Source organism: Symphalangus syndactylus, chromosome 2 (assembly GCF_028878055.3).
Source record: "Symphalangus syndactylus isolate Jambi chromosome 2, NHGRI_mSymSyn1-v2.1_pri, whole genome shotgun sequence".
Lineage (NCBI taxonomy): Eukaryota > Metazoa > Chordata > Mammalia > Primates > Hylobatidae > Symphalangus > Symphalangus syndactylus.
The window spans coordinates 144,622,282-144,649,407 of NC_072424.2; the positions used below are offsets into that span (position 1 = coordinate 144,622,282).

A 27,126-nucleotide genomic window follows, 5' to 3' on the forward strand; every position below is an offset into this window, starting at 1 on the left:
TGTTTAATTATTATCTGAGCTGGTCCAGAGGTGACGTTGAGTGAGACGCTCATGCCCCTTTAAGACAGAAAGTCCGTTGGAACCTTCTGCTGCTCTCTGGTCTCTGGAGATGAGGCGAGAGGACTTGGGGACAGCTGTGGGGACACGGCCCAGAAAATCTGGTCCTGGCAGAAGTGACTGGCGGGGACCAGGTGAGGTGACGAGATCTGGTAGTGGGGCTGAGGGAAGGGGTCTTCCCCAGACTAAGGGGGTCACGAGTTTGGGGCCGAGGACACTGGGGTATCCCCTTGGAGGAACAGGAAAGAAGGAGCTTTCACAGGGCCGTGAAGACAGCGGATCCCCGCGCACTTCCACAGAAACTGTCCCAGTCCCCGCAGGGAAGGAACCGCCAGGGATCCGGTTACTGGTAGGTCTTGCTCTTGACCTTCGATTTGCCTCCACCAGGAGACTCTCTTTTAAACAGCATTTCTCCAATCACTGTGGTTAAACTGTTCATTCTCAGGTTTGTATACAGTGAGAAGTTTATGAATAAACAGTCGGGGTTTCGTTGGGGGCCGCTCACTTCCTAAAACCCAGAGGGTGAGGCAGGGGTGGGAGCGGCTTTCAGAGAGGACCCTGAGGCTTGCAGGGAGCTTTGCGTTTCCTCTTTTGTTTTAGTTTTCTGATTGCTGTGAGCTTCCTAGAACTGGCATAAATGCTGTACCTATAAAAAGGGCTTTCCTTTCCATGTCTTCACCGTGAATTCACAAATGTCATCCTGATGGTTCAAGACTCAGACTCAATACAGTGTGGGGTCTGCCTGTGCCCCTCCAAGTGGGTGTTGATCCAGTGGTGCTGATTAAAGAGCTAAGAGTTCCCTCAGGGACGCACACAACCATCCACTCACATCCCACTCACACCCCAAGACCATCCTGCTCACATCCGCTCACACCCATTCACATTCCCCTCACACCTGCTCACACCCACTCACATCCCACTCACATCCCACTCACACCGGCTCACACCCCGCTCACACCCTTCTCTGGATGACCAGAGTGCATTAGGTGTCAGGCTGATCTTCTAGGATCTAAAGCATTTTTCATGGAGGATGATGGAGAGCCAGGTGTGGACCACTCAGTCCTTCGGTCTGTGGATGTTGGGAGTGTGTTAGGTGTCAGGCTGATCTTCTAGGAACTGAAGGGTTTTCCATGGAGGATGGTGGAGAGTCAGCTGTGGGCTGCCCAGTCCCTCCATCTGTGGTGTCCTTTCACCTGGTAGCTTCGGGCTTGGGAATATGTACAGGACCCCCAGGGAGAAGAGCAGCTGTGGTTCCTGCTCACCCTTAGATTGAGGCTGGGCCTTCAGCCCACACTGACAGGGTAGGGGGCTGCATTCAGGCATTGCCATAGCTCTTCCCTTCCCAACCAGGATGCTGGAGGGTCAGCTCGAGACCGGGGAGCCCAAGGAAGGCACTCACCCAGAGGACCCATGCCCGGGAGCTGGGGCTGCCATGGAGAAGACAGCTGCGGCAGCTGGGGTCCCCAGGGAGGACGGCAATGCTGGGGAGATGCCGGTGAGCTGACCCCTGTGGGGACACAGTTAGTCCCACCAGGCGGGACCCTGACTCCTGTCCCTGAGGCCTGTCATTGGACTTTTCCTCGCCAGACCCCGTAGGAATGCGCCAGCCCGGGATGCTGATGCTGAACTTCCTCTCAGAGGGGCACGCGGCTCTTTTCCCCTCTGCAACCTTCTCTCTTGGTGCATGGGGGGGGCAGGACAGGGAGTTAAAGAAAATATTAACTTTCCAGCTTTTCTCCTCTAATCCAGGAGAAGGCACCAGACTTTAAAAACTTCATTAAAGAAAATCAGGTTGACATGCCTCACATCATCCCAGCAACTATCTTCCTCACCGGACCCAGTTGGACAGTGCTTGCTCTCAAGAAAGTGCCATGGGTCTCTGTGGCCAGGGCCATGCAGTGCAGGGCTGTACCTTTATCACAATCCTGCTTATTCTCAGAGCAAGGCTGGAGGCTCTATGGTCCAATGAAGGATGCCACGGGAAGGCTAACATGTCAGGTTGAAAATGCAGTGGCTTCCATAATTTTTAAACTGTTGACCATACATCCATGCCAACAAAGTGTTTGAGACCAGCCTGGCCAACATGGCAAAACCCCGTCTCTACTAAAAATACAAAAATTAGCCAGGTGTGGTGGCATGTACCTGTAATCCCAGCTACTCAGTATGCTGAGGCACCAGAATTGCTTGAACCCGGAAAGTGGAGGTTGCAGTGAGCCGAGACAGTGCCATTGCACTGCACTCCAATCTGAGCAACAGAGCAGGACCCTGACTCCAAAAAAAAAAAAAAAAAGAAAAGAAAAAAAGGAAGGACAAAGAATGCCAGCCTCTTATTGCTGTAGTGTTTTAACAAAGAATCATAATTCACTAACCATCTTTATCTGGTTATATTATGTAGACGAACTCATAATAAACACTACTTAATAAGAATAAAGCTGTGGCGAGTCATGGCAGCTTATGCCTGTAATCCCAGCACTTTGGGAGGCCGAGACAGGTGGATTGCTTGAGCCCAAGAGTTTGAGACCAGTCTGGACAACATGGTGAAACACAATCTCTACTAAAAATGCAAAAATTAGCCAAGTGTGGTGGTGCATGCCTGTAGTCCCAGCTACATCGGAGGCTGAGGCAGGAGGATCACTTGAGCTCATGAAGTTGAAGCTTCAGTGAAGTGATATCATGCCACTTCACTCCAGCCTGGGTGACAGAGTGAGACTCTGCCAAAAAATAAATAAATAAAAATTTAAAAAGAAAGAAAGAGAAAGAAAGAAAGAGAAAGAGAAAGAAGAAAGAAAGAAAGAAAGAAAGAAAGAAAGAAAGAAAGAAAGAAAGAAAGAAAGAAAGAGAGAAAGAGAGAAAGAAAGAAAAAGGCTGTGGTTGTCCTGTTTATCTCATTGGGTGTCTTTTTGTCCAGAAAGGGTGTTGGTCTTTCATTAGAGAGGGCTTGAGTATTTTGCAGATGAATGTGCCGGTTGTGCGTCTGAGAGGTTTTCTGGTGTTCTCTTCCCAATAACAGTCATTACAGCAGCAGATCACGACTCCACCAAGAGCTCAGGAGACAGGAGTCGCTGTGGGCTGATGTTCACAGAAAACTCCAGAGTCATATCGATGCCTTGAGGAAGCAGAACCTGGAGCTCCGAGAAGAGCTGAGAAGTCTGCAGCGGCAGCAGTGGGAAGCCGGGAAGAAGCCTGCAGCGTCCCCACACGAAGGGCGAGAACCACACACTCTGGTACCAAAGGCGCACTTGTGTTTTTGTATCATTTGCATTATGTAAAAATAGCGTCCCCGTAAAGATGTGGGCTTTATTGCTGGGTGACCTGGTATCCTTCACGCTCCAGGTGGTGGGAGGGCTTGCTATCTTTCCATCCACCCCATTTCCCACAAGTAAAGATTAAAGAACTGGATACATCAGGCTTCTCAGCTAGCGCTCCAGCAGACAGAAGTACGGCCGCCTCCAGGCTGCGCGTCTCATGTCTAGAATTCTAAGACATCTCATGATGTCTCAGGACAGCAGCAGCAAACCCTTACTGTGGACTTCACATGGGCTAGGTAGGGAGCGTTACTGTCTTACTCTCTACAACGACCCTATGAAATGGATCCTATGACTAACTCCATCATGGCCACCAGTTGGAGAATGCGGAGCTGGGATTTGAACCCAGGGTGACTCCAGAGCCAGCTCAGTGGCCTGGTGTCCTTCTGTTCATCCTCTAGGACAGCTGTGTAGAATGCGATAGAGACCTGTTGAAACGGGAAAAGTTCCCTTGTCCCCCTCGCAGGGTCTGCGATGGGGGTGTGGCTGGCTTCCTCAGTGTCCCACAGCTCAAACCTCTAGGGGAGCATAGAGAGGGGCAGGCTGTGCGGCTCCAACCCCACGGCAGTGTCTAGGGGTGAATGTTTACAGCTGAAGCCCCAGTGGGCGTGTGTTACAGGGCGTTCTTTCAGTTTAGCTATCTGTAGGCAGCTTGTGTTTATCAGCTCAGTTAGACCTTCTGCACATTACTAGGACAGAGGGCTTTCTGTGTCCTGGGTTCCTGCCTTGGTGTACCTGAAGAATCAGATGACACATGGGCTTGGAGGATGGGTGCAAGGTTTTTTATTGGGTGATGGTAGCTCTCAGCAGATGGGGGAGCCAGAACCGAGATGGAGTGGGAAGGCGGTTTTTACCTGGAGTTGGGCAGCCCAGTGGCCGGGCTCTCCTCTGACCGCCCTGACTGATCTCCGTGTCATTGTGCCAGTCAGTGGCTTGCTGGCATCTGCCAGTGTGTTCCTCTCGCTTCCAGCCACTTGTGTCTCTGCCCACTAGGGTCTCGGGGTTTTCACAGGCACAAGATGGGAGTGTGGTGGGCCAGGGTGGTCTTGGAAATGCTACATTTGGGCACGAAAGCGGAAATGCTACATTTGGGCACAAAAGCAGAAATGCCTAGGTCTCTGGGCACAGGCCCCGGGGTGCAGCCCTAGCCAGGGACCTGCCCTTCTCTACCCAGGACCTTCCTGTGCCCGTCCCACATCACTGCCCTGCTCTATCCCAAAGGAAGAACCAGCATTCTCATGCTGAAGTAGTCGGTGCCTCCCAGCACCTGCCTGCCTGTATAGAACACTGAGCTTTCGAGTGTGATCGCATGGCTCAAAGACCCAGCCTAAGACAGTGTGAATGTGGCCAGTGTTATCACTGCCTTGTCTGGGTTCTGTTTCCCGCACATGGGTCTAAACAACTTGAATCATTAAAATTATATGTACAGGTAAGGACACAGGGAACCACGTGAACACCCTCCACATGTAAGTGGGGATATTTCTCAGTGAGTTAAGAAAAGTACCAACATTTCCTATCTGCACTTATTGTGTGAACTTTTAAATCGGTACTTCCAGGACTTAGAATATTTCCGATACGACACAGTGATTACAACACACACACACGCACACACACACACAGAGGCACCCATGGAATACATTCCGGAGGAGCCTGCTCTGTGGTCGGTTCTCCCAGCATGGCAAGAACAGCCGCACATTCCTGTACTAGAAATTACGGGAAATCTCGGAAGTTATTCCCACTCTTCGGGAGCTCTGCCAGAGTTTGTTTCCATGGAGATGGCTTCTGCTGCCTCAGAAAGAAAGCGGGTTTAGCCTCTCAGCACAGCAAAGGGCCCAGTCCTTCTACGGAAGGAAGAGCGGAAGCCGGGCAGGCTGTTCCTCCATCAGAGGTAGAGAAGGAGAAATTGCCACAAATACTGGCCAGGATTGTCCACCTTCTGTGAGGAGAACCCATAAGACCCACAGGGATTTTTCCCTGCTTATACCGTATGCCAGTTCCTAAAAAATAGTACCTACTGCCCCAGTTGGGTCATTGTATGTTGGCTGAAATGTAACCATAACAGTAACCCCAAGTGTCAATGAAGTCTCATTCAGTCTTCACACTCCCTACAGTTTCCATCATTCTCTTATTTCAAGATTAGAGCTTGGTGAATTTCCAAATTTTGTTTTGATTCTGTGCGTTGTACTGGTCACCATGGGGCTGTTTATAAGAAGAGGGTCTATGCTCACAAGAGCATACCTGATTTGAAGAAAGGACGGGATATGTGAATTCCACACTTTAAATTTGCGTAGGTGGATCTGTGGGTAGTCGCAGTTTTAGGGACTGAGTATCTAAAAGGCTGAGGCATGAGCACCCTCGGAACGCGGGCACTGCTGTGTGGGTGAGCCACTCTGGATCTGGTGTTAAGGGTTCGTTCATAGCAACCCTCTCCCCTTCCCACTCCCGCCTCCTCCTCAGAGGGGAGAGCGGGGAATAATTAAACATCCAGACCTCACGCACCTCCTCCCACCTGAAGGATCACGCTGTTCCAGGTCAGTCTGCTGATAACAGGGAAAATGGGAATTTGCATTTCGAACCTTAGACAGTTGTAGAGACAACAGTAGAAGGAGCACCACATTTTCCTCCTCCGTTACCGCATTCCCCGCTGAAGACACGTGAGCCTGAAGGAAGATGTGTTGGGTATTGTTCATTCTGTGGCCTTTGGGATCCTGCGATCATTTTGAAACAAGGAACCACAATAAGAAACATAAAGCACACATGGGCTCCACAAAGCTCCCTTCACAAACGTTGAGTGAGGGTTTCTGTTCTTATCAACATGTTGGGGGAAAAACCCAGGCCAAGTCCCCCCACCTTGTACCCTAATTTTTTCTAAGATATTCCAATTATTTTGGATTGTATTAAAATTTGAGTTTATCTTACCTTTGAAAACGTGAAAAATTTCCCTGCATTTTGTCTTTTAGGCATTGCAACCTGCTTTTGGAAAAATTTCACCTCTGGCAGCTGATGAAGAGACAATGCCCAAATACACTGGCCGCAAGAGTCAGAGTGCCACTCTCCTGGGACAGAGATCGTCACCTAACAACTTAGCTGTTGTTAGGTGGGCAACTCCAAAGGTGACCCTTCGTGCTTATCGTCTGTAAAGAGAGCAGAGGTTCTGTACACAAACACACACATCCCATCAGCTCCTCACCACACAGTTTCACCTCCCTGGGCGAGCGTGGTGCTCCCTGGAGTCCTGGGTTCTTCCGAGGACACGGGTTTGTGCCCTTCAAACAACACCCTAACCCGCAGCACTTCCTGCTGTAGAGCAGATTCCAAGTTCTATCGGTTGCTTCCCTCTGAGCGCACCCACAGCAGCAAGGGTCTGGCTGGGGCCGAGTGGAATCGGGGGCTTTGTTTCCGTGGGTGCCACCCGTGGAGGTGATGTGCGTGGCGCTCTCTCCACGCGCCATGGCCCGCGGGTCTCGGGGCTCGCAGCCTCCCACGCTCCCTGCTTCTGCACTGTGATCTTGCACCTGCTGCTTGTCAGCCTGGACTCCTCTGAACGGGGGCTGTGCTGCTTGCTTGGGGCCCACAGTGCAGGATGCTATTTTGTCTCCATCACATTTTTCCTTGTTAAAATTAGCTCCTCTTTAGAACCTTCTGCTGGCCAGTGTGTCTCTTCCCGTCCCAGCTTCGTGTCACCCTCACACTCGAGAGGCAAATCTCGTGAGTCCTCAGCCAGCAACTGATACTGGGTTGATGTGGATGGAGAAGATTGCCCCCTAACTCCTGAAGATGGTTTATCCCCTCGCATTCCTTCCCAAAGCAACTGCTGAGCAGATAACACTTTATTCCCTGAAGGAAGATCAGAAATCTACTCCAAGCATTTGTCACAAGTAGGAAAAGAGCCCTTTCAGATCCTATGAGTACAAAACATCGAAAGTCCCAGGACGGACTGCACAGGTCCAGCCTCCCGTGAGACGCCGACTTCTCTCACGCTCCCTCATTGACCTGAGTTAATCGCACGCGAGCCGGGCAATGTACGAGTAGATAGATAACTGAATGGGTGGCTTATCCACGCCTCAAAGCCATGAATTTTTAAACAGCAGAAAAGGTAGAACATTATTTTCATTATGCATTTTTGAATTGAGTTTCAAGTACTTTATTTCATTGTTGACTTTATTCTACAATATCAGCCGTACCGTTCCTGAATTCCTCAAGACTGTGGCTGTAAAATGGGGAATGAGAGACACCAAGCGTGGATGCTTCACGTGTCCTTCTGTAGGAAGCAGGGGTAGAATCGCCTAGATTCTGTGGTAGCTGGTGTGATGTGTTGCTTAACATTTTAAAATAATATGATGGTTACTAATGCAACCACATTTATTTTCAGCCAATGAGTTTAAAGACAGAAGGAATTAACTCAGCGAAAACACCACCACAGGAAGATAGAGAGAAAAGTCCTCCCGGGAGACATCAGGACAGAAGTCCGGCACACACTGGAAGGCCGACTCCCGGTGCAGAAAGACGGGGGGTGTCTAAAGACGGAAAGGTGACCTCGGAAACCTGGGTCACTCTACACTGGCCGCATGGAAAATTCAGATTCAGATGAAGTTCCACTTAGGTCTAATAAAAGTAATCAATTTGTTATTAGAAATAGACCTAGTAATTTATTAACCTAATTATGTTTCTACAGATAAAACTTTGAATTTCTGCAGACATGTCTTTAATGCTATAAAAGCAAATAAATTGAATTGGGTTTTGAAAAGCAAACAACTTGAATTGAGTTTTAAAAATCAATTGCTTTCCTGAGCTCTGTAGTTGGTATATTTCTGCAGAGTCTTTAAAAGAATTGACCTACCTTGTAGTGCGGAGTGCAGGGCTGTTGGGTGAGCCCTGGGGTCTTGCTGGAAATCGTAGATGGCTGAAGATGCCTTTGTGCTCCCAGCCTTTGGGCTCGAGGCATTGCCGGCTGCAGGGACCTTGTGACAAGGGGAGCCTCTGACTGTCTTTGCCCCAGGTTATGCATCCATCTTCCCGAAGTCCACAAAACTCCAGTGGCAGAAAATCACCAGTGCAGGCTTCCCAGGCCGCCACGCTGCAGGAGCAGACAGCAGCAGCTGGAGGAGCTGGTGAGCAGGGTTGGGGACTCCTAACTGTTTCCATGCTTCCTGTAAACTGCCGGGCTTTCTTGTGGATACGCATGAGCAGAACATCTTACTACGGCAAGGACGTGTCCTTCATGGAGCTGCCTAATTTCTGACCACCTTGTGTCTGATTCCCTCGTTGGGTCCTCACCTGGGAGTCTTGCCGACACCCCCAGCTCTCCACCCCACACGCAGCCCACGTGCCGGTCTCCAGGGGCCGTGGCTGGAGATTCGGAATCCTACCGGCCGCTTCCCCCTGAGCACACTCCCAGCAGAAGGCGTCTGGCTGGCGCTGGGGGGACTTGGGGGCTTTGTTCCCTTTTCTCCGTTTGCCCACCCATGGCGTTGCTGCCACCCTGATGGAGCGCCCTCTCACCCGGCACCTGCCCAGCCTCTTTCCCGAGACCCAGCTCTGTCCATGCAGCTGTGGGTGCTTTCTGTATCGAGGGTCCAACTGGGAGGAGCCAACAGTACCCCTGGGTGAGTCAGGAAAGAACTCCTTTTTCATGTCGCCGCCAGAAGGTGACCAGAGCAGCTTCACGACCCCCGCAGGACCCTGTCTTGGTAAAGAAACAGAGCCCATGCAGTGGCCCAGCCTCAGGTGTGGCCGAGCCTCAGGTGTGGTCCTTACGCGCAGCACAGCCCAAGCCTGTGGGCACCACTCGCCCTGGGCTGCCTGGCACCTGGACTCCTTCCCATCCTCGGCCCAGGCTTGTGTGGCCCTGCAGGGCCGAACCTGACACTGTTTTCCTCCCGGGTCCTCTCCCCAGGCCTCCTGCCCTCCAGGCTGCTTCATGGCCTCTGCAGGGAGCTTCACAGAGGTGAGGCCGGTGCCATCATCTGCTTCAGACCACCCCAGGCCCTGCCTGCCCTCACAGTCCCCTCTGCGCTCCTCTGCAGGGTGGGGAAGTCCTTCCCATCAGGTCTGCACCAGCCTGGCCACCTCGTTCCTGCTGCCCCCTCCCCTTCAGGCCCCCGGATGAGACTTTAGTTTACTTGCTGGTGCCGGGCAGAACTGGAGGCCTTGTCTCCCACACACCTGCTAGCACCTCCGCAACCTCCAGACATCATCTCAGCTGACAGTGACGCCATCCTGGGGAAGCCCCCCCGATCCCTGGCTCTCCTGGAAGCCTGTGATGCTCCTTCACCACAGCCCCTGTCCCTTCATAGGTCCCACAAGCCAGTGGCGCAGCGATCTGGCTTTTCTCTCCCGTGTCTGCCTCCTACAGGACGGTGAGCAGCTTCAGGCCGAGACAGTGTCTTTCCATCCGTAAATCTCCTGATCCATCAGAATACTCGAGACAGAGTGAAGCCCAAGAAATACTGACTGAGTGTATTCATTAAAGAATTAATGTTCCTTACAGGATCATTTGTTGTTGAACTGACCTGACATGTGTATAGTGATCTCACGAACAAGAGAGAACGTGTTCACCCGTTCACTTAAATTGGATTTAGCAATCGCATTAGGATAATGATATTTCCACAGTGTATATGCACTGTCCCTTTAAATTTAACTTATTTGCTTTTTAGATGGAAGCTCATCAGTCTTAGAGAGTTCTGAAGGCAGATTTCTCAGCCACGTTCAACCTGAGGAGTTGGCTGGTTCTTCCCCAAACATTGCAGACTGCAGGTAGGTGGGTTGAGTGGTTTCTGCGAGGGTGGTCAGCCCAGTTCCCCTCAGGGAGACCTGAGAAGGTGACCTTTTCGTCCTGGGGAAGTGACATTCGGAACGAGTGTCACGAGATGGTTGCATCTTCCCATCTTCTCGACAAGAACAGAAAATTAAGATGATTCCAAATGTCTCTTTATTTCCTGAGGTTCAGCCTTTCAAACAGAGGCTTATTTTATAGATTTAAGTTGGTTGCATTTAGCACAAACAAGATTAATATTTTTCATGACTTATGGGTTCCCCTAGTCAGAGTTTCATTTTTTATCATTTTGATTTACAGTTCGCAATTGACATTAATAGACTCGAAGGCAAGAATAGCAAACATACTTCTAAGCCCTAGCTAGGGGCCCACTTGTAACATGCTGTATTTTACAAAAAAACAAGTCAATAAAATGAAATTATTTTCTCTACGGCAGGAAATTCGGGCTGTGAACTTACGTGTGATGTAAAAGTAGGCGCCTGGCGGGGAAGTCTCAGAACACAGGTCCCGCTTGTTTTCTGTTCTCCCGCGAAAATCCCACGTTCCGTTCTGCCGTTTCCAACATCTTCAGTGAGGGATGAGTGGGAACATTTTTCTTAGGGTTTTATTTTGTTTGAGGATCCAGCTAATGAGTTCACCTGGAAGCCTCAGGGCTAATGAGCTGCATTGAGAAAGAGCACTGCAGCCATGGCAGGTGGTGTCTCTGTGTGTTGTTTGTATCAGGTGTTAAATGTGGCAGTTGTCACTGCGGCCACCCTGACCCCCGATCAAACATACAAGTGGGAGATAAGCACTTTAATAAAACACAAAACGTGGTCCAAAGTCCTGCTGCTGACTGTCTGGGGCTCAGCCGCGCCCACCGACTTAGAGGCAGAGGCTGCAAAATGCCAGGGCAAGGTGCATTCCTCCCGCCTCACACTGCAGTGTTCATGGAGACCACGGGAGACTAGGATTATACGCTTTCTGCAGAAGCTTCCTGTAAGCCCAACATCTTCCCTGGAAATAGCACAGCCCATGGTCACTAAGATGAAAAAGGAGGAAGTACAGGAAAAAAAACAACACCCAAATGCCAAGGCAGATGACTGCCGGCGGTCCGGTCTCCCCAAGTGAATTTCCAGGAGCTCTGCCTGCCACTCCCCCCAGACAGGCCAGGGAGCCCTGACCTGGAGGCCAGGTGTTTCTAGCATTGTTGACTGCCAGTTTATTTCCAGTAAATAAAGCAATAGACTTTTCAGGAGGAAGATTTGTTTTAAATACTTTTTAAAAACCCAAAACTATAGCCTCAAGTCTCTTCCAGCCACCACATGTTAGCCCTTGAGGAGAGCTCAGTTCCGGAAGGACGCGTCAAGGAGGCGGTGGTCAGCATTGACTCAGGAAGGGGTCAGAAGAGGCACCGGCTGTGGCTGCAGCTACCGTGTTTTGTGAGCTCCGAGGAGACCCAGTCCTGCTTGGGGCAGCACATCGTCGCTTCTTGTTCAGCACAACAGGTCATTCATCTCACGTCTCTTGTTGGCCTGTTAGAAACTGGGAGTCGGCCTCAGGCTTGCTTTGCTGAGTGAACTCTGCCTCAGTAAAGGCGAATTTATGTCTTGCAAGTGGTTAAAGCATTTGGACAAGTGAACAACAGGGAATGCTACTTGCAGTAACAGTTCGAATTCACTGAAATGCTTTTGTCTTTAGCGCTGTGGTTGTAGTGGTTTGTCAGGGGAGAAGGAAACCCACATCATTTGAGCACCTGATCTTGCCATCTCCGTAGGTAGGTCCATGAGACATAAGTGATGTTCCTCCTTGGCTTCGTGCATGGGGGAACCAATCACTCAAGCTCACGAAACTGCAAAGATGAGGACACAAGAACTAGGCAACGCGCTGTGCCCTCTGCTAGCGCGATCCTTCCTTTCTCCCCACGACCAACGGTCGCCCACCTCCGCCTGCCCCTACATCCCTGGCTCCCCCACCCTCCCTTCCAGGTCTTCACACTTTCCTCTTCTCGTGACTCATCTTGCATCTACTTGTGTATCTTGCATTGGATGTGCCAAAGTTCTTTCCTTTTTGTGTTTTGTTTCTTTTAATGATATAAACTCCAAAATAGATTGTATGATTCTTTTCATGTGGAACATTTAAAATATTATTTGTGCTTTATTACTTCTGAGAGTAATTGATTCTTTAAACGTTGCCGGAGTTTTTAGTGTCGGTTAAAAATTCATCTTCGGATACGGAACTGAAAACATCCCTGCTTCATTCACCGAGTTGGTTTGGAAGTAGGTGGAGTCATCTTGGTTCAAACCCCATCAAATACGAGGCTGTTGTCCTAGCCAGCAGGCGGCGCACACCGTCAAGGTTTGTTTGGTGGATGGTTGAAGACAGTTTAAGAAGCCCAGCATTCGTTTTTATTCCCTTTGTATTTTCTCAGCTGAATTAACGCCTGTATTTCTGCGCTATGGTTAAGAGTGACAGTGTGACATAAATAACAAAAACACATTTTGCCGTTTGGAATTTTCACATGCACTTATCTAGCTCCCCAGATCTTGAGATTATTTCTCTCAGATATTTTCTTTTGCTAATTTTTACACGAGTAGTATTTTCAATGTGAAGACAAAGACATTCTTTCTACATTCCTTGTGCAGCATTATGCATATGAGGTTATATAATATTTGCTGATAGTTAATTAAAATCAACACATCTTTGGGATGGGCCATAGGAGTGTATAGGTCAGGAGAATGGGATGAAAAGGAAAGAAAAAGGTGCCAAGAGTAATTTTTACATAGTAATTACCACAATTCCTATGGCCCAGGACTCTAAACTCACCAAGTCACCGGCCATGGAAGATCTAGACTGATGGCCACTGTGTGACACGAGCTTATGAAAGACGGATGTTTGTGGGACAGATCATAGCACTTATTCATTACTGACAACCACATTCGGGGATGGGAATTTGGACCTGATCTACTCACTCAGTACAATTTAGGGGGAAATATCACAGCCAGTGTCGAGAATGCCATGTAGGCGATAATCATATGATAATTCCGAATAGAAGAAAAAATAATGAAACCACAATAATCAGGCTTTACATCATTTTTCATCTCGGAGCTTTTGTGTTTCCATAAAGGTAGAACAGGCACTGAGCGAGGGTTGTGCCATCACCACCTTCCCCGACGCCAGCCAGAAGGAGCCGAGCATGGATAAGAAGACAACTGTCATCCGGTTCTCTAACGGCGACGTGAAGAAGATCAAACCTGACCAGAGAGTGGTGTGTACAATGGATCTTTTTTGAAAAAAAATCTGTCTTTTTTTTAAAGAAATCAAAACTAACTCAGTTATTAGGAATGACTTCGCACATCTGTACCCCATTTCCTCTGGGTGTTCAGGATGGATGTGGGGGGGAATGGGCAGAGCACAGGCTGTGGAGTCGGGCGAGGCTGTCTCTGAGCCAGGCTGTTCTGCTTCCTCGGTATGCTCAGGCAAGTGAGACCCTGTTGTCAAGGCCCTCTGATCTGCGCGGTGACACAAGAGTGCACCAGCACCCCTCCTGGCTCTGAGTTCAGTCATTCTTTTCAGCTTCCCTAAGCCTCTGCAAAATGTGACTGATAATTAGGACTTAACTCACAAGATGGTTATGAAAGTTAAGTAACATAGTCCATTAAATAATGTCTCTTCTGCAGAACTCTCTAGAAACACAATGGTAAGCACTTAGTATATGTGCGTTGATTATTACAACAAAGTTAGGCAGAGTGAGGAGCTAATCCCTGGTACAAGCTGGAGGTGAGATCCAGGGAGACGGTTTTTACAGCCGGGAGGAGGCACTGTACCTGGCAGCCACCTCGCAGGTGGAGCAGAAAGCACGGGCTTGGGGTTCACAGGCTCGGCCGACTCGCAGCTCTGCCAGACCAGCTGTGCCAACAGCAGCCAATTAATTGATTTCATCAGGCCTCAATTTCTGCATCAAAAAATTCAAGAAATGTTCCCAGTTCTGGTTCTCAACTGGGGGCAATTATTCTCCCTGCCCTGAGGACATTCCCAATGCCTGGAGACATATTTGGTTGTCACAACTGGGGGTGGTGGGGGTGCTACTGGCCTCTAGATAGTGGGGCCCGGGGATGCTGCTAAACATCCCAATGCCCAGGACAGCCCCCCAACCCGACAGAATTATCCTGCCCAAATTGTCAATAGTTCTGAGGCTGGGAAAGCCCTCTGTAGGTTATTATAAAGACCAAAGTTATGCCATGCATATATTGCTTGGCACACATCAAGTACTCAGCAGCTGACAGCTGCTGTTACCATGACGATCATCACTGGTAAAAGCCGATGATGTGTTTGTGGAAGAAAGCCACAGATCACAGTAGCTGGGGGCCCACTTGACGCTGAGGAGCTGTGAAGATGCTGTGACCCCCGGTTCAAACTACACGTCTGTGTGTGTCCAGGGACCGTACATGGAAAACACGGATGCTGAGCACTCTGGAGCTCTTCCAGGCAAGGTCTCCAGGGTGACAATATTTTTGTCCAGATAATTCAGGGTATAACTTGATTCTAACTTCAGAAAATTTGGGTAATTTCCACAACAGATTGTAAATAAGGTGAGATAAGGGAGGTCAGGGCAGGGTTTGTAGTGCATTGAGAATAGTCTCTTAGTACCCACACATTACCAAATTGTATGCTAAACACTTCCTTCTTCAGAATGATCAGTTTCCCTGTTGTCAGCCAAGCTTTGGTACAAATGTAGAGGCACAGCGTCCAGGAGTTCTGAAGGACTGCAGAGCGCGTCTCTATTTTTTGTGTTACTTGCTTTAATGCGAGGCGCCTACTTGTGGCTCTGTGATTTTAGCCCAGCGAAGCCCCTTGACCCTTCCTGAGGGTGGAAACTGGAAGCCCCGAGTGTGGACACAGGTGTGGTGTGCCCACCATGCGCTCTCCCACCGACCTGAACTAACTTGCATGCTCCCTTTTATGCAGGGAAATGCGAACAAGGAGAGCTTGGATGACCCCCTTTAGACGGTGGCCTGTGTTACGCCACTGCCCAGTGGAGGAATCTGTGATACTGATCTCAGAGCCTGCCCCAGGTTTCCATCACTTTGGAGTAGGAAATAGCTGTTTCTTAGCCAGATGTGGGGGTGTAGGGAGGCAGAGTGTGACAACATAAGAATTGACGTGGTGAGGATGAATCAGTGGGAGAGAACAGGGCGTGGCACAGACCTTGGAAGGGTCCTCCTGTTCTGACCTTTTGCGTGGTCAGAGGGAATGGCCACTGCAGGCCAGCGAGTGTGCACCTCCCCAGGTCTCCTGAGAGCACCTCTGTTCCCCTCAGACCTCTCTGGTCTCCAAAGGGAACCCTGACCCCAGCGAGGAGCCTGAGCTTGGACTTGATGATTATTGGGATGATGCAGAATTGAGCATTTGGGGCTTTCTTCTGACATTTGGACAAATTTCCCATGTGAGAAAAATGCCTTTAAAATAATGGCACAGAAATAGTCCCTTCGACTTCAGTGTCACGGTTTTTCTAAATAAGTCACCCCTCCTATTCTCTCCTGCCTTCTCTCAGCCTTTCTTTGACAGGGAGTGATGCTCTTGCCACGATAGATGGCAGACATGCGGTAACACGCCGGGGTCCCAGAGCTCAGGAGAGAGTGGATGCCTGTCCTCCATGGTCCCACTTCAAAACAAACATGTACATCCCACGGTTTTCTAGTTTTGGACCCTTAACTTTTTAATAATTCCCCCTTCCCTACTTATGGTCAAGGCTCGCTTGATCATAAGGAACGTCCCCTCCCCTCCCGGATGACTGTCCTCTTCCAAAGCAGCTCCTTCCCCTCTTCTTTTCCCCACTTTATTGGAAACCAGAGGGGGTCACAATGATGGGAAACTTCACAGTAACGGGACAATTCGAGGCACAACTCGGGGACAGTTGATGACTGGAGCGTTTCTGTTGTTTGGAGCTGCTGGGAGACCCTTGGTCTGTGAGCTGTGGGGTTTGGGCCTTGGGGCTCTCCACTTATATTCACTATGCTGGACCTGGGTCTCCTGCAGGCTCCCAAGGCTGCCAGCCCCAGCAAACTCCAGCTCAGAGCCCACCAGGTGAAGGACCGGGAACTGCACCTCGGTCCAGTCCTCTCTCCCACTAGCCTAGAGCCACAGTGTCTTGACTTCTGGGCTTGGGTGACAAGCCCTCCCCCCATGCCGCCCTTGCTGTGGAGGGTGCCCATGGACAATCAGCCCACTCCCACCTGCTGGGACGGTGCTTTTACCCACCCGCAGGAAGGACTTTACTAGATTAAATCCAGCTTCAAAATGATAACACAGTCTGCCTCCCAGCATAGGTGTTTCTGGTGCTTACAGATTTACTATCATGCAAATGCTCAGACGACGCGCACGACCTACCCTGGTGGTTTGGAAGTTGTGCAGTTTCCTAACAAGCACACAGGTGAGTGACATCACCAGGAGCCCACGCGGGTAGGTGCCTTTGCACGTGAGTGTGTAGAGGTGTGGCGACTTGCAGGTTAGCAGATACTTGAGCCCTGGAGGCACGTTCCCCACAGCAGCAGCTCTCCAGATCATTTGGGGCTTACCCTGCTTAATGCATGTTTTCCTGGTTCTTATCCAAGAGCTGTGAGCTCGCGGCTTCCGTGCGGGTGTGTAAGTGCACCCAGGTCTGGACGCCTCTGTAAACGCCGTCAGACCTCAGTCGGGGGCTTGTGTTTTAGCTTTTCTGGGTGGGCCTGGCTACGTGGCTCGAGTAACAACCGAGATAAATGGGTGTTACTTATTCGAACAGCGCGGTCAGCTCATTGTCGCAAAAGCCACCACATTCTTTCCTGAAGTCTCGCCTGGACTCTAAAATGCCATCCTCTGGGTAACCCCGGGGTCTCCTGGGAACTGGGCTGCACAGCAGGAGGTGAGTGGAGGGCAAGCCAGGGAAGCTTTATCTGTATTTACAGCCACTCCCCATGGATCCCTTATACCTGAGCTCTGCCGCCTTCAGAACAGTGGCAGCATTTGATCCTCATAGGAGTGCAAACCCTACTGTGAAGCGCACACGCGAGGGATCTACGTTGTGTGCTCCTTGTGAGAATCTAATGCCTGATGATCTGTCACTGTCTCCCTCCACCCCCAGATGAGACCCTCTAGTTGCAGGAAAAAAAGCTCAGGGCGGCTGGACACAGTGGCTCAAGCCTGCAATCCCAGCACTTTGGGAGGCCAAGGTGGGCAGATCACAAGGTCAGGAGTTCGAGTCCAGCCTGGCCAACATAGTGAAACCTCATCTCTTCTAAAAAAACAAAAAATACAAAAATTAGCCAGGTGTGGTGGCAGGTGCCTGTAATCTTAGCTACTCGGGAGGCTGAGGCAGGAGAATCACTTGATCCTGGGAGGCAGAGTTTGCAGTGAGCCAAGATCATGCCATTGCACACCAGCCCAGGTTACAGTGCAAGACTTCGTCTCAAAAAAAAAAAAAAAAAAAACCCTCAGGGCTCCTACTTGTTCTACATTGTGGTGAGTTGTATAATTATTTCATTACAATGTAATAATAATAGAAATAAAGTGCACAGTAAATTTAGTGCACTGGAATCAGCCAACCTTCCCACAACCCACACCCATGCCAGTCCGTGGAAAAATTGTCTTCCACAAAACTGGTCCCTAGTGCCAAAAAGGTTGGGGACCACTGCATTAGATAATGAGAGAACTGTGTTAAAAATATCCCAGTTTAGGCCGGGTGAGGTGACTCATGCCTGCAATCCCAGCACTTTGGGAGGCCGAGGTGGGCGGATCATCTGAGGTCAGGAGTTCAGGATCAGCCTGGCCAACATGGCGAAACTCTGTCTCTACTAAAAATACAAAAATTAGCCGGATGCAGCGGCGGGCACCTGTAATCCCAGCTGCTCAGGAGGCTGAGGTTGGACAATCGCTTGAACTCAGGAGGCAGAGGTTGCAGTGATCCCATATCACACCACTGCACTCAGGCCTGGATGCAGAGCAAGATTCCATCTCAAAAACAAAACAAAACAAAACAAAAAAAACCTCTAGTTTGGTTATGAATTTACTAATATTTATTTGTAATTTCTTTTAGTTAGTTAATATATGCCTGGTATATCTGTTTCTATTCTTTCTTTTGCTATTTCTAAATCTTTACCTTTAAATACAATCTTATAAGAAACAGACATAAGAAAATATGTAATCTGAAAATAACTTTCCTTTTAACCTGAGGTTTTTTTGCATAAACTGAAAATGTATCCGTATCCTTACTGTCCTCTACAACCAAATCAAGAGTCTTGTAGTTCGAATTCTCCTCCCCGATCTTTCATGCCATTGCGTTGGCTTCTGCCAGGATTTTTACTCTAAGTTCATTTTCACCCTCAGTATTAGTTATGATTATTACTGTGGTGTTTATGTAACCAGTGTTTACTTTAAACTTTTTAAATGTCTGCATAATTTGGGCTCTTCTTTCTTATATCTTGGGCTTTTCTTCTTGGCACAATTTCCTTCTACTTGATGAGCAAGAAGAGATGGGGGCAATCAACACTTTTGGCTCATCTGAAAATGTCCTTTGTTTTGCCTTGTTCACGAGTGGTCATTCGTCCTGATGCACCTTCTGAACCCTCATCCCATAGCTACTACATGGCCTCCCTGTGGCAGGCATTGTTTTAGGGCTAGGGATTCAGCAGTGAGCAAATTTGTGAAAAGTTCTTATTTCATGACATTTTATTGGAGGGAATCATAAAATAATCTGGTAAAAATAAATATCAATATAAAATACCAGTCTCTATGAAAAGCTGCAGAGAAAAACAAGAGGGCAGAAAGCAGAGAGGGAGAGTGCTGGGCTGCTGTCCTACGGGCCCATCTGTAGGCTGTTGAGGAGGGCCTCACTGAGGGAGGATATTTCAGGGAGCCGTCAGTGATGTGAGAGAGGGAGCTGTGTGTGTATCAGGAAGAACATTCTAGAGTGAGAAAGAGCCGTGAAAAGTGTGTGGTGTGTGTGAGGAAGAGCAAGGAGGCCGGTGTGGCAGGGGTAGAGGAGATGAGGTCAAAGTGCCAGGACCAGGCCGTGTAGACCGTTCTGGAGAAGCCATTGGAGAATCTTGAGCAATGGAATGACAGTGATTTTTCTCAGCGTGTTGGGACTTTATTCCACTCCCACACGGTGTCTGCTGGAGGATCTGATGGTGGTCTAATTTCTTCCTTCAAACGTGATTTTTTCCCTTGCTGCATTTAAGAACTGTTCTGTCTCCAGTTACGTTATGGTATGTCTAGTTGTGGATTTAATTTTGTTCATTGTATTGGGGATTTGTTGTGCTTTTTTTTTTTTTTTTTTTTGAGACGAAGTCTCGCTCTGTCACCCAGGCTGGAGTACAGTGGCGTGATCTCAGCTCACTGCAACTTCTGCCTCCCTGGTTCAAGTGATTCTCCTGCCTCAGCCTCCCAGGTAGCTGGGACTACAAGTGTGTGCCACCATGCCCAGTTAATTTTTTGTATTTTTGTAGAGACAGAGTTTCACCATGTTAGCCAGGATGGTCTTGATCTCCTGATCTCATGATCCGCCCGCCTCAGCCTCCCAAGGTGCTGGAATTACAGGTGTGAGCCACTGCAGCCAGCCTGTTGTGCATCTTAAATATAATCACTGTGTCTTTCATAAGCTAAGGTTGCCAGATTTAGCAAATGAAAATGCAGGATGCCCAGTTGAATTTGAATTTCAGGTAAATAATACATGATTTTTTTGTTATTAGTATGTACCTTGCAGTATGTGGGACATACTTACACTAAAAAATCACTTGTAGTTTATATGAAAATTCAGATTTAACTGGGTGTCCTGTATTTTATCTGGAACCTTATCAAGTTCAGGGAAATTCACAGCTATTATCTTTACCAATCTTACCTTTCCTCCACCTCCAATTACAGCTGCATTACACCACCTCATTCTAGGGTCTTTCCGTCTTCACATATTATATTTTCTTGTTATCATCTGGGTAAATTATTTATCTATTTCCTCAGTTTTCTCTTCAGTTGAGTATTATGTGCTATTTAATACATCATTTTAGCTTTAATTTTGAAGACTATATTCATTTCATTTGTTCTTTTTCAAATCCACCAAGAATTTTTTCTCTTTCATTTTTAATTTCCTACTTTAATTTTTTAAATATTCTACAAACATCTGCTGGCCAGGCGCGGTGGCTCAAGCCTGTAATCCCAGCACTTTGGGAGGCCAAGGCGGGTGGATCACGGGGTCAGGAGATCGAGACCACGGTGAAACCCTGTCTCTACTAAAAATACAAAAAATTAGTCGGGCGTGGTGGCGGGCGCCTGTAGTCCCAGCTACTCGGAGAGGCTGAGGCAGGAGAATGGCGTGAACCCGGGAGGCGGACCTTACAGTGAGCAGAGATTGCGCCACTGCACTCCAGCCTGGGTGAAACAGCGAGACTCCATCTCAAAAAAAAAACAAAAACATCTGCCTTGTCATCAGCTTCTGGTAGCACCATGCTTGCCGTCTCGGGGCTCCGCGTGGCACTGGCTGCTGCTAGGTTGTCTCTGCTTCCAGTACTTCCGGCACTTCCTCATGGTGTTGTGCTCCCTCACCTATTTTATATTTGTGCTGGCAGCTTGTGTTGGTGGCGATCCTATGGGGCCCAGTCTGGGAGATACTATCTAGAAAGCTTTGTGTTTGCTTCTGCCAGGTGTCCCAGGGCACGACCAGCCTGAGATCACTTCACGTTAGCTTCTTAGTTTAAGGTGTCCCAGGTACAGGTAGCAGGACTGCAATTGCTGAGGGTAAATGAGTGTCACCCTGTAGTGATACATTCTTTGGAAAGAGCTCAGAGAGAGACAGCCACACTCCTTGGTGCTCTCCACCTGCCAGCAGGGAGGTATTTTCTAGTTTCCTCTTTCCTTGGGGCGCTAACCTTCAGAGAGTGTCCTCTTTTTTTTTTTATGGCTCTTTTCAGTTTATTGCATGAAGGAGTTACACTAGTCCAAGTTAAAAGGGACCCCAAATGGTTACATTATACAAGCTGTGAGGTTTTTAAACTTGTGACAAGGGACAGAAGGGAAATTCTACTCATTGCAAGGAAATCTTCACGTAAGCTTCAGTGAGCCACATGCACTTAAAACCCATGAACCTTCAGCTGATCATCCTTAGCCAGTCCAAGCTCTACGAGGAACTGGCATATGTACTTGCGTTGGTCACCCTGTAGCTGAATTACTTCTCCATATTCCGGATGCTCAATTACAGTACCATTGCAGGCAAACTTTTTCTTAAACGCCTTCACTAGTTTCTTTTTATTGTAATCATCAGCGATCCCTTGGACAGTAGTAAGGGTCTTCCTGCCATTTCTCTGTTGAATTCTTACCTGGATATAATCCTCAGTGCCAGCAAGAAGCAGGTCACCACTCTTACTTGCATCAGCAAAGGGGTTGAAAGAGTGGAGGTTCTGGATAGCGGACATACGATCCGATTCATTTTCCTCGGTGGAAACGGCCTGCGGAAGGCGGCGGCAGCGGGAGAAGGCGGGCAGGGGGGAAGGGAACTTCAGGAAGCGAGGGGGCTCAAGGGGGAGGCTCCTGAGTCCTCGGCGGCGGCTCAGTGACCGGGCCAGAGAGTGTCCTCTTTAAGCATGGAAGCAGTTCCAATTCCCAGACAAAGCCCTTCATCCTATCCCAGCAGAGTGACTAAGGGCCAAATCTCCTGGAGACTGCAGAGGTCACCAGGGCAGCCGCAGGTCAGGTTCAAGTCTGCGTTCCAGCACCCTCTGGGATTTGTAGCCCCTTCCATGAACTTGCATGTTCATTTCACAGGGTTTTTGTGATTTGCTTGAGCATTCCTCGGTATTTGTAGTGGATGTGTGGGTGGGATGTCTGATCTGCCCCATTGCCAGGGCAGAATCAAGGCCGCTGTGGGGCATCTTCTCCTCCGTGACACAACAGACCTCCAGATGGGCCCTTGAAGCTGCTGAGACTCACGTTGTCCTACGAGTTCCTGGCTCCCAACCCTTTTTCTTTTTGTCCTAATATTTCAGCCAGTGCAGCTGTGTGTCTTGTTAGAATTTTTGCCTTCACGAGCTGTCATTTAGGCTCTGACTGGGCACGTAGCAGCAAAGTAGGCACTAGAGCAATTGTTTTCTTGAGTGACCTCCAGCAAACATTAGACAAAGAAAAATTACACTTGCTAATTTGCGAAGGCCATGCTGAGCGATTGATGAATATTAACACCAATCTTTTGAAAATGAAAAGTGTTTATACGTCTGTATTTTATTTTTGTTTAAAAGGCTTAAACTTTGACTCTCAGCTGGTCCATGTAGAAGGTCTCTGATCAGTTAATTTTCCAGCAGGAATTCTAAGTTCTGTTACTGTTCTTGGATATATTTATCATACATTCAACAGTTCTGCCTACGGCTGATATTTCAAGAACAGAGTGAAACAGAAGTCCCATTGTTTTCCACTCCTTCCATTTTACAGGTGCAGTTGTGTGTCACATGCCTGGTTCTTATACATTCATGCAAATCAGCCAAGAGTCGTGCATTGATATGTACCAGGCAGGGAGTGAATTCAGTTGCTCTCAGCTGTTGACCCAAAGAAGAGCCCCCAGTTTCTGCAGGGTGTGCCATTAATATACAACAGGAAAACGATCTTTTACCATTGTGTGCTAAAAGTTATTTTAAGGGGTAGAATTTTTCCTCAGTTGTCAGATTCTTCACTGTATTGATTTTTCTTAAATATAGTTTGTAGCCTGGGCATGGTGCTCACACTAGTTATCCTGGTGCTTTGGGAGGCCACAGCGGCAGGGTATCTTGAGGCCAGGAGTTAGAGACCACCTGGGAAACATAACAAGACCCTATTCCTACAAAAAATAAAAAATTAGCTGGGCATCGCGGCATGCTCTTATAGTCCTAGCTACTCGGAAGGCTGAGGCAGAAGGATCACTTGAGCTCTGAGTCTGAGGCTGCGGTGAGCCATGATCACACCACTGCACTCTGGCCTGGGTGAGAGAGCGAGGCCTTGTCTCTAAATACACACACACACACACACACACACACACAGACACACACACACACAGACACACACACACGTATATGTGTGTGTGTGCGTGTGTGCTGACCCTTATCTGCCAGAAACTGCTAACAGTTGACAATACAAATGAAAAAGAAGCAAATGGATATTAAAGGAACAAATGGAGGTCGTGCGTGGTGGCTTACGCTTGTAATCCCAGCATTTTGGGAGGCCGAGGCGGGCAAATTACTTGAAGTCAGGAGTTCGAGACCAGCCTTGCTCACATGGTAAAACCCTGTCTCTACCAAAAATACAAAAATTAGCCAGGTGTGGTGTTGCATGCCTGTAATCCAAGCTACTCAGGAGGCTGAGGCAGAAGAATTGCTTGAACCTGGGAGGTGGAGGCTGCAATGAGCTGAGATCACACCACTGCACTCCAGCCTGGACAACAGAGAGAGACTCCATCTCAATGAAAAAAAGAACAAATGGAAACTCATCAATTCAGTTTAATTGGGCAGCTTTTCTTTTTTTCACAAACACATCAAGCAGCTGTGAATATATCCCACATGCAGGCACTGTAATCCCATTCCTGTTCCTCTAATGAAATAGACGCAGTGCAGCAGTATTTCAGCAGGTTCCACAGGGAGTTCCTCAGGGTCCAAGGGTTCTGTCTCCAGTACAAGGTGAAAATCACTGTTATTCATCCCTGGAGGATACCGTAGAGGGTGAATTATGGCTCTTTACTACAATTTATTATCTAGCTGAAAACTGCAAATCAATATGAAAATGTAAAGTTGAATGTTTACTATAGCAAGAATCGCAAGCATTCAGAAGCAGAGGGCACCGACTGTGGGGTTAATAATGGAGCTTTGACCTCAAACATAGAGACTCAGGGAGTCAGACAGCATAAGGGCGGGAAAGGAAACTTTCAGCCAGGGAGATCACTTGAGCAAGTTGGGAGAATCTAAATTTTGTGTTATAATGAGACTGAGATCATTCTGCCTAGAGTAAGATGTTCAAGTGTAAATAAAAAATGATAAGAGCAGGTACAAAAATGCATGTTGAACACCGGTTCTTTATGGAGTGTGCCTTATCTTGTTCAGGCTGCCATAGCAAAATGCCATAGACTGGCTGGCTTGTTAACAATGGTGTTGGGGCTGGAAGTCCATAACGAAGGTGCTGGCAGCTTCACTGTCCGGTGAGGGCTGCTGCCTGGTTCACAGATGGCATCTTCTCATTGCAGCCTCACATGGTGGAAGGGGCAAGACAGCTCTCCGGGGTCCCTTTAGTAAAGGTACTAATCCCATTCACGGGGCCCCACCCTCATGACCATGTCACAGCCCAAAGGCCTCATCTCCCAACACCATTGCTTTGGGGATTGGATTTCAACATAGGAATTTGGGGAGGGCACAGCATTCAGCCCACAGTAGAGCAGATCACCACAAAATAGATTTAAGCAGCTAAGTGACACAAATGTCCTGGTTTAGAAATACAAATTTACTGAATTTGCGAAGATAGGTGTGTATGTTGTTTACATCCTGATTGAAACAGTGAAACACACTAAATGTGCTCTGAGATGTTCACACAGTTTTTCTTCTTGAGTATTTTCATACAGTATTGAAGTCCTTAAACTTTTATTATAAGTAGGATTGCCAGAATTAACAAAGATTCAAGTCCCTCACTGAATTTGAAATATCAGATAAACAATAGTAATTTTTGGTATAAAAGTATGTTCCATGCAATATTTGAAATACGTTAAAAAATTATTCATCATTTGGCTGGGCGTAGTGGCTCATGCCTGTAATCCCAGCACCCTGGGAGGCCGAGGCAAGTGGGTCACCTGAGGTTAGGAGTTTGAGAGCAGCCTGGCCAACATGGTGAAACTCTGTCTGTACTAAAAGTAAAAAAATTAGCCGTGCCTGGTGATGCATGCCTGTAATCCCAGCTACTTGGGAGGCTGAGGCGGGAGAATTACTTGAACTGGGGAGGCAGAGGTTGCAGTGAGCCAAGATCATGCCACTGCACTCCAGCCTGGGCAACAGAGTGAGACTCAGTCTCAAAAAATAATAATAATATAAATACATTATTTATCATTTATCTAAAATTCAAACTTCACTGTCCATTTTGTATTATACCTGGCAATCCTAGTTATAAAGCCAGATGATTAGAAAATACTCTCTATAAATCTCATGAATATTTTATAGATTATTTGGATAGAACAGGTTTCTAAACAGATTCAATGTAACATACACTTAAAAACTGCATTCTGCAGAAAAATTCTGCCCCAATGGCTCCAAAGAAATCGTGTTTCCTGACGTGAAACATCTCAAAGATGGACAGGAAGAGACCTTATTTCCTGATGGTACAATCGTAAGGGTAGAAAGGTCGGTAATGTCAGACAATGTGGATTTGAAACATCCCCAGTTTTTGTTTGTATGTTTAATAATTTCTTTATATTAATTTAGGTTTTTGCAAACATTTAAGTGCTTGTATAAAAAAAAGAAGATAATGTCATTGACTCTAGAAGTTTTGTCTTATGGCCTTGATTTGAATCCCTTTATACAGACTATGGGTTTCAAATGGGCTTTTAGGTATCTACTTTACTGACATTAGCTGCGTTTGAATTATAACCGTAAAAATCATTCCAGTCTTCAGTGCTCACCTCAGACCACGTGGTCTAGAAGCCGGAGTCTATTGCAGAACATGTGCGAGCAAGTGTTTAAGGCACACCAAGGAAGAGCTCATCAGAGCTGCGATTTCAATGCTAGTTTGCGCAGAAAGTAAAGATCCACCCAGCTGCCCGAGGGAGAGTGTGGGAAGTTGTTTTAGACCTTCCCTTTCTTTCCTGATATCAAAGTGAACACTGAGCGCTGTGGGCTGTGTCTCCTCGCTGCCCCGCCTCCACCCTTTCTCTGAGGTCTGAGGTCTCCTGCTCTCACCATTTCTCTCCTGGGCAGTTACAATAGACTCCCCCAGCTTCTTCATGGCAGTCAGAATCTTCCCTGTCACCTCCGGGGCCACTTTTCTGAAATGGTTCTACGTGTGTCCCTGTCACTCCCTGTGTCAACCCTGCCGTCCCTCTCACCATCAGAGCCAGCTGTCAGCACAGGCTTCAGCCTGCAGGTGAGCAGACGCGGCTGACCTCCCGCCTTGACTCCTGGCCCTCCCCACCTGCCCTCTCTCAGCCACACCGAGTTTCTGCCGGTTCCCTGAGCCCCCATGCACCTTTCCTGCCCCTGCCCATGGCCTTCTGCACCCTCATCTAACGAGATTTGGAAGGAGGGCTCCAGACCTGGGTAGGGGCATTATTCTGTGCTCCCCCATCCCCTACTGGCCTCCATACTGGCAGCATTTGCCCTGGCACAGGCTGCCTTACCATGTGTTTCTCTTCTCAGGAATGGCGACAAAAATCATTGTGCTCAGCAACGGGCAGAAAGAAATCCACACAGCCCAGTTCAAGAGGAGGGAGTACCCAGATGGCACCGTCAAGACTGTGTATTGCAGTGGCTGTCAGGAAACCAAGTATGCCTCTGGGAGGGTTAAGATCAAAGATGAAGCTGGAAACGTCATCCTGGACGAGAAGCAGATGAGCCCTCAACAGGCAGCATCACATGGGAAATGTCAGTTGCAGTTTTTTTACTAAAACAGACAAAAACTAATAACATATTAGCTGCCCTAAATGATCTTGGAGAGCCACCGAAACTTTAGGACTACCGAAGTCATCTAGAAATTGCAAAGGAAAAGACATTCTCTCCTCTATTTAGGAAACTTGGTTAGAGCAGCACCCATCAGAGAACAGGAGGCTCACAAAAGAACGATTTCCAGTGCCCCCAGCAAGGCTGCACCCTCTTTGATCATCACAGGGCCATTTCTGCCTTGTGATGGACCCAGGAGGTCTTTGCAGAGCAAGTGCCCTTGGACCAGCTGATTCACAACGTGCCGAGCCCCTCTTCCCTGTGCGGCCCACCCCAGGCACGGCTCATTCCTCCAGAATTACAGAAGCTCAGCCTGGCCTGTTCCCCTCTGGTC

The 27,126-nt window shown here is 48.2% G+C and overlaps 2 protein-coding genes and 1 pseudogene across 2 annotated transcripts; 2 read left to right on the forward strand and 1 right to left on the reverse strand.

Moving 5' to 3' along the window:
* The first annotated feature begins 100 nt into the window (after positions 1 to 100).
* On the forward strand, positions 101 to 10,606 carry LOC129463573 (putative T-complex protein 10A homolog). Its single transcript, XM_063634111.1, is given in 9 exon segments — positions 101 to 191; positions 1,408 to 1,552; positions 3,068 to 3,084; positions 3,086 to 3,281; positions 6,323 to 6,475; positions 7,735 to 7,893; positions 8,362 to 8,473; positions 10,019 to 10,112; positions 10,567 to 10,606. Coding segments are annotated over 8 exon segments (915 nt in total). The 5' UTR covers positions 101 to 191; position 1,408.
* An 835-nt stretch (positions 10,607 to 11,441) lies between these two features.
* LOC134731307 (centromere protein J-like) lies at positions 11,442 to 26,756 on the forward strand (annotated as a pseudogene).
* Positions 21,032 to 21,685, reverse strand: LOC129463580 (eukaryotic translation initiation factor 1-like). Its single transcript, XM_055244235.2, has one exon. It carries the CDS (start codon positions 21,555 to 21,557, stop codon positions 21,216 to 21,218), a length of 342 nt encoding a protein of 113 aa, XP_055100210.1. The 5' UTR covers positions 21,558 to 21,685; the 3' UTR covers positions 21,032 to 21,215.
* Positions 26,757 to 27,126: the final 370 nt, after the last annotated feature.

Bases quoted from the DNA above. Each gene is read 5' to 3' on its own strand.
- LOC129463580 (XM_055244235.2), bottom strand. From the start codon at position 21,557: ATGTCCGCTATCCAGAACCTCCACTCTTTCAACCCCTTTGCTGATGCA.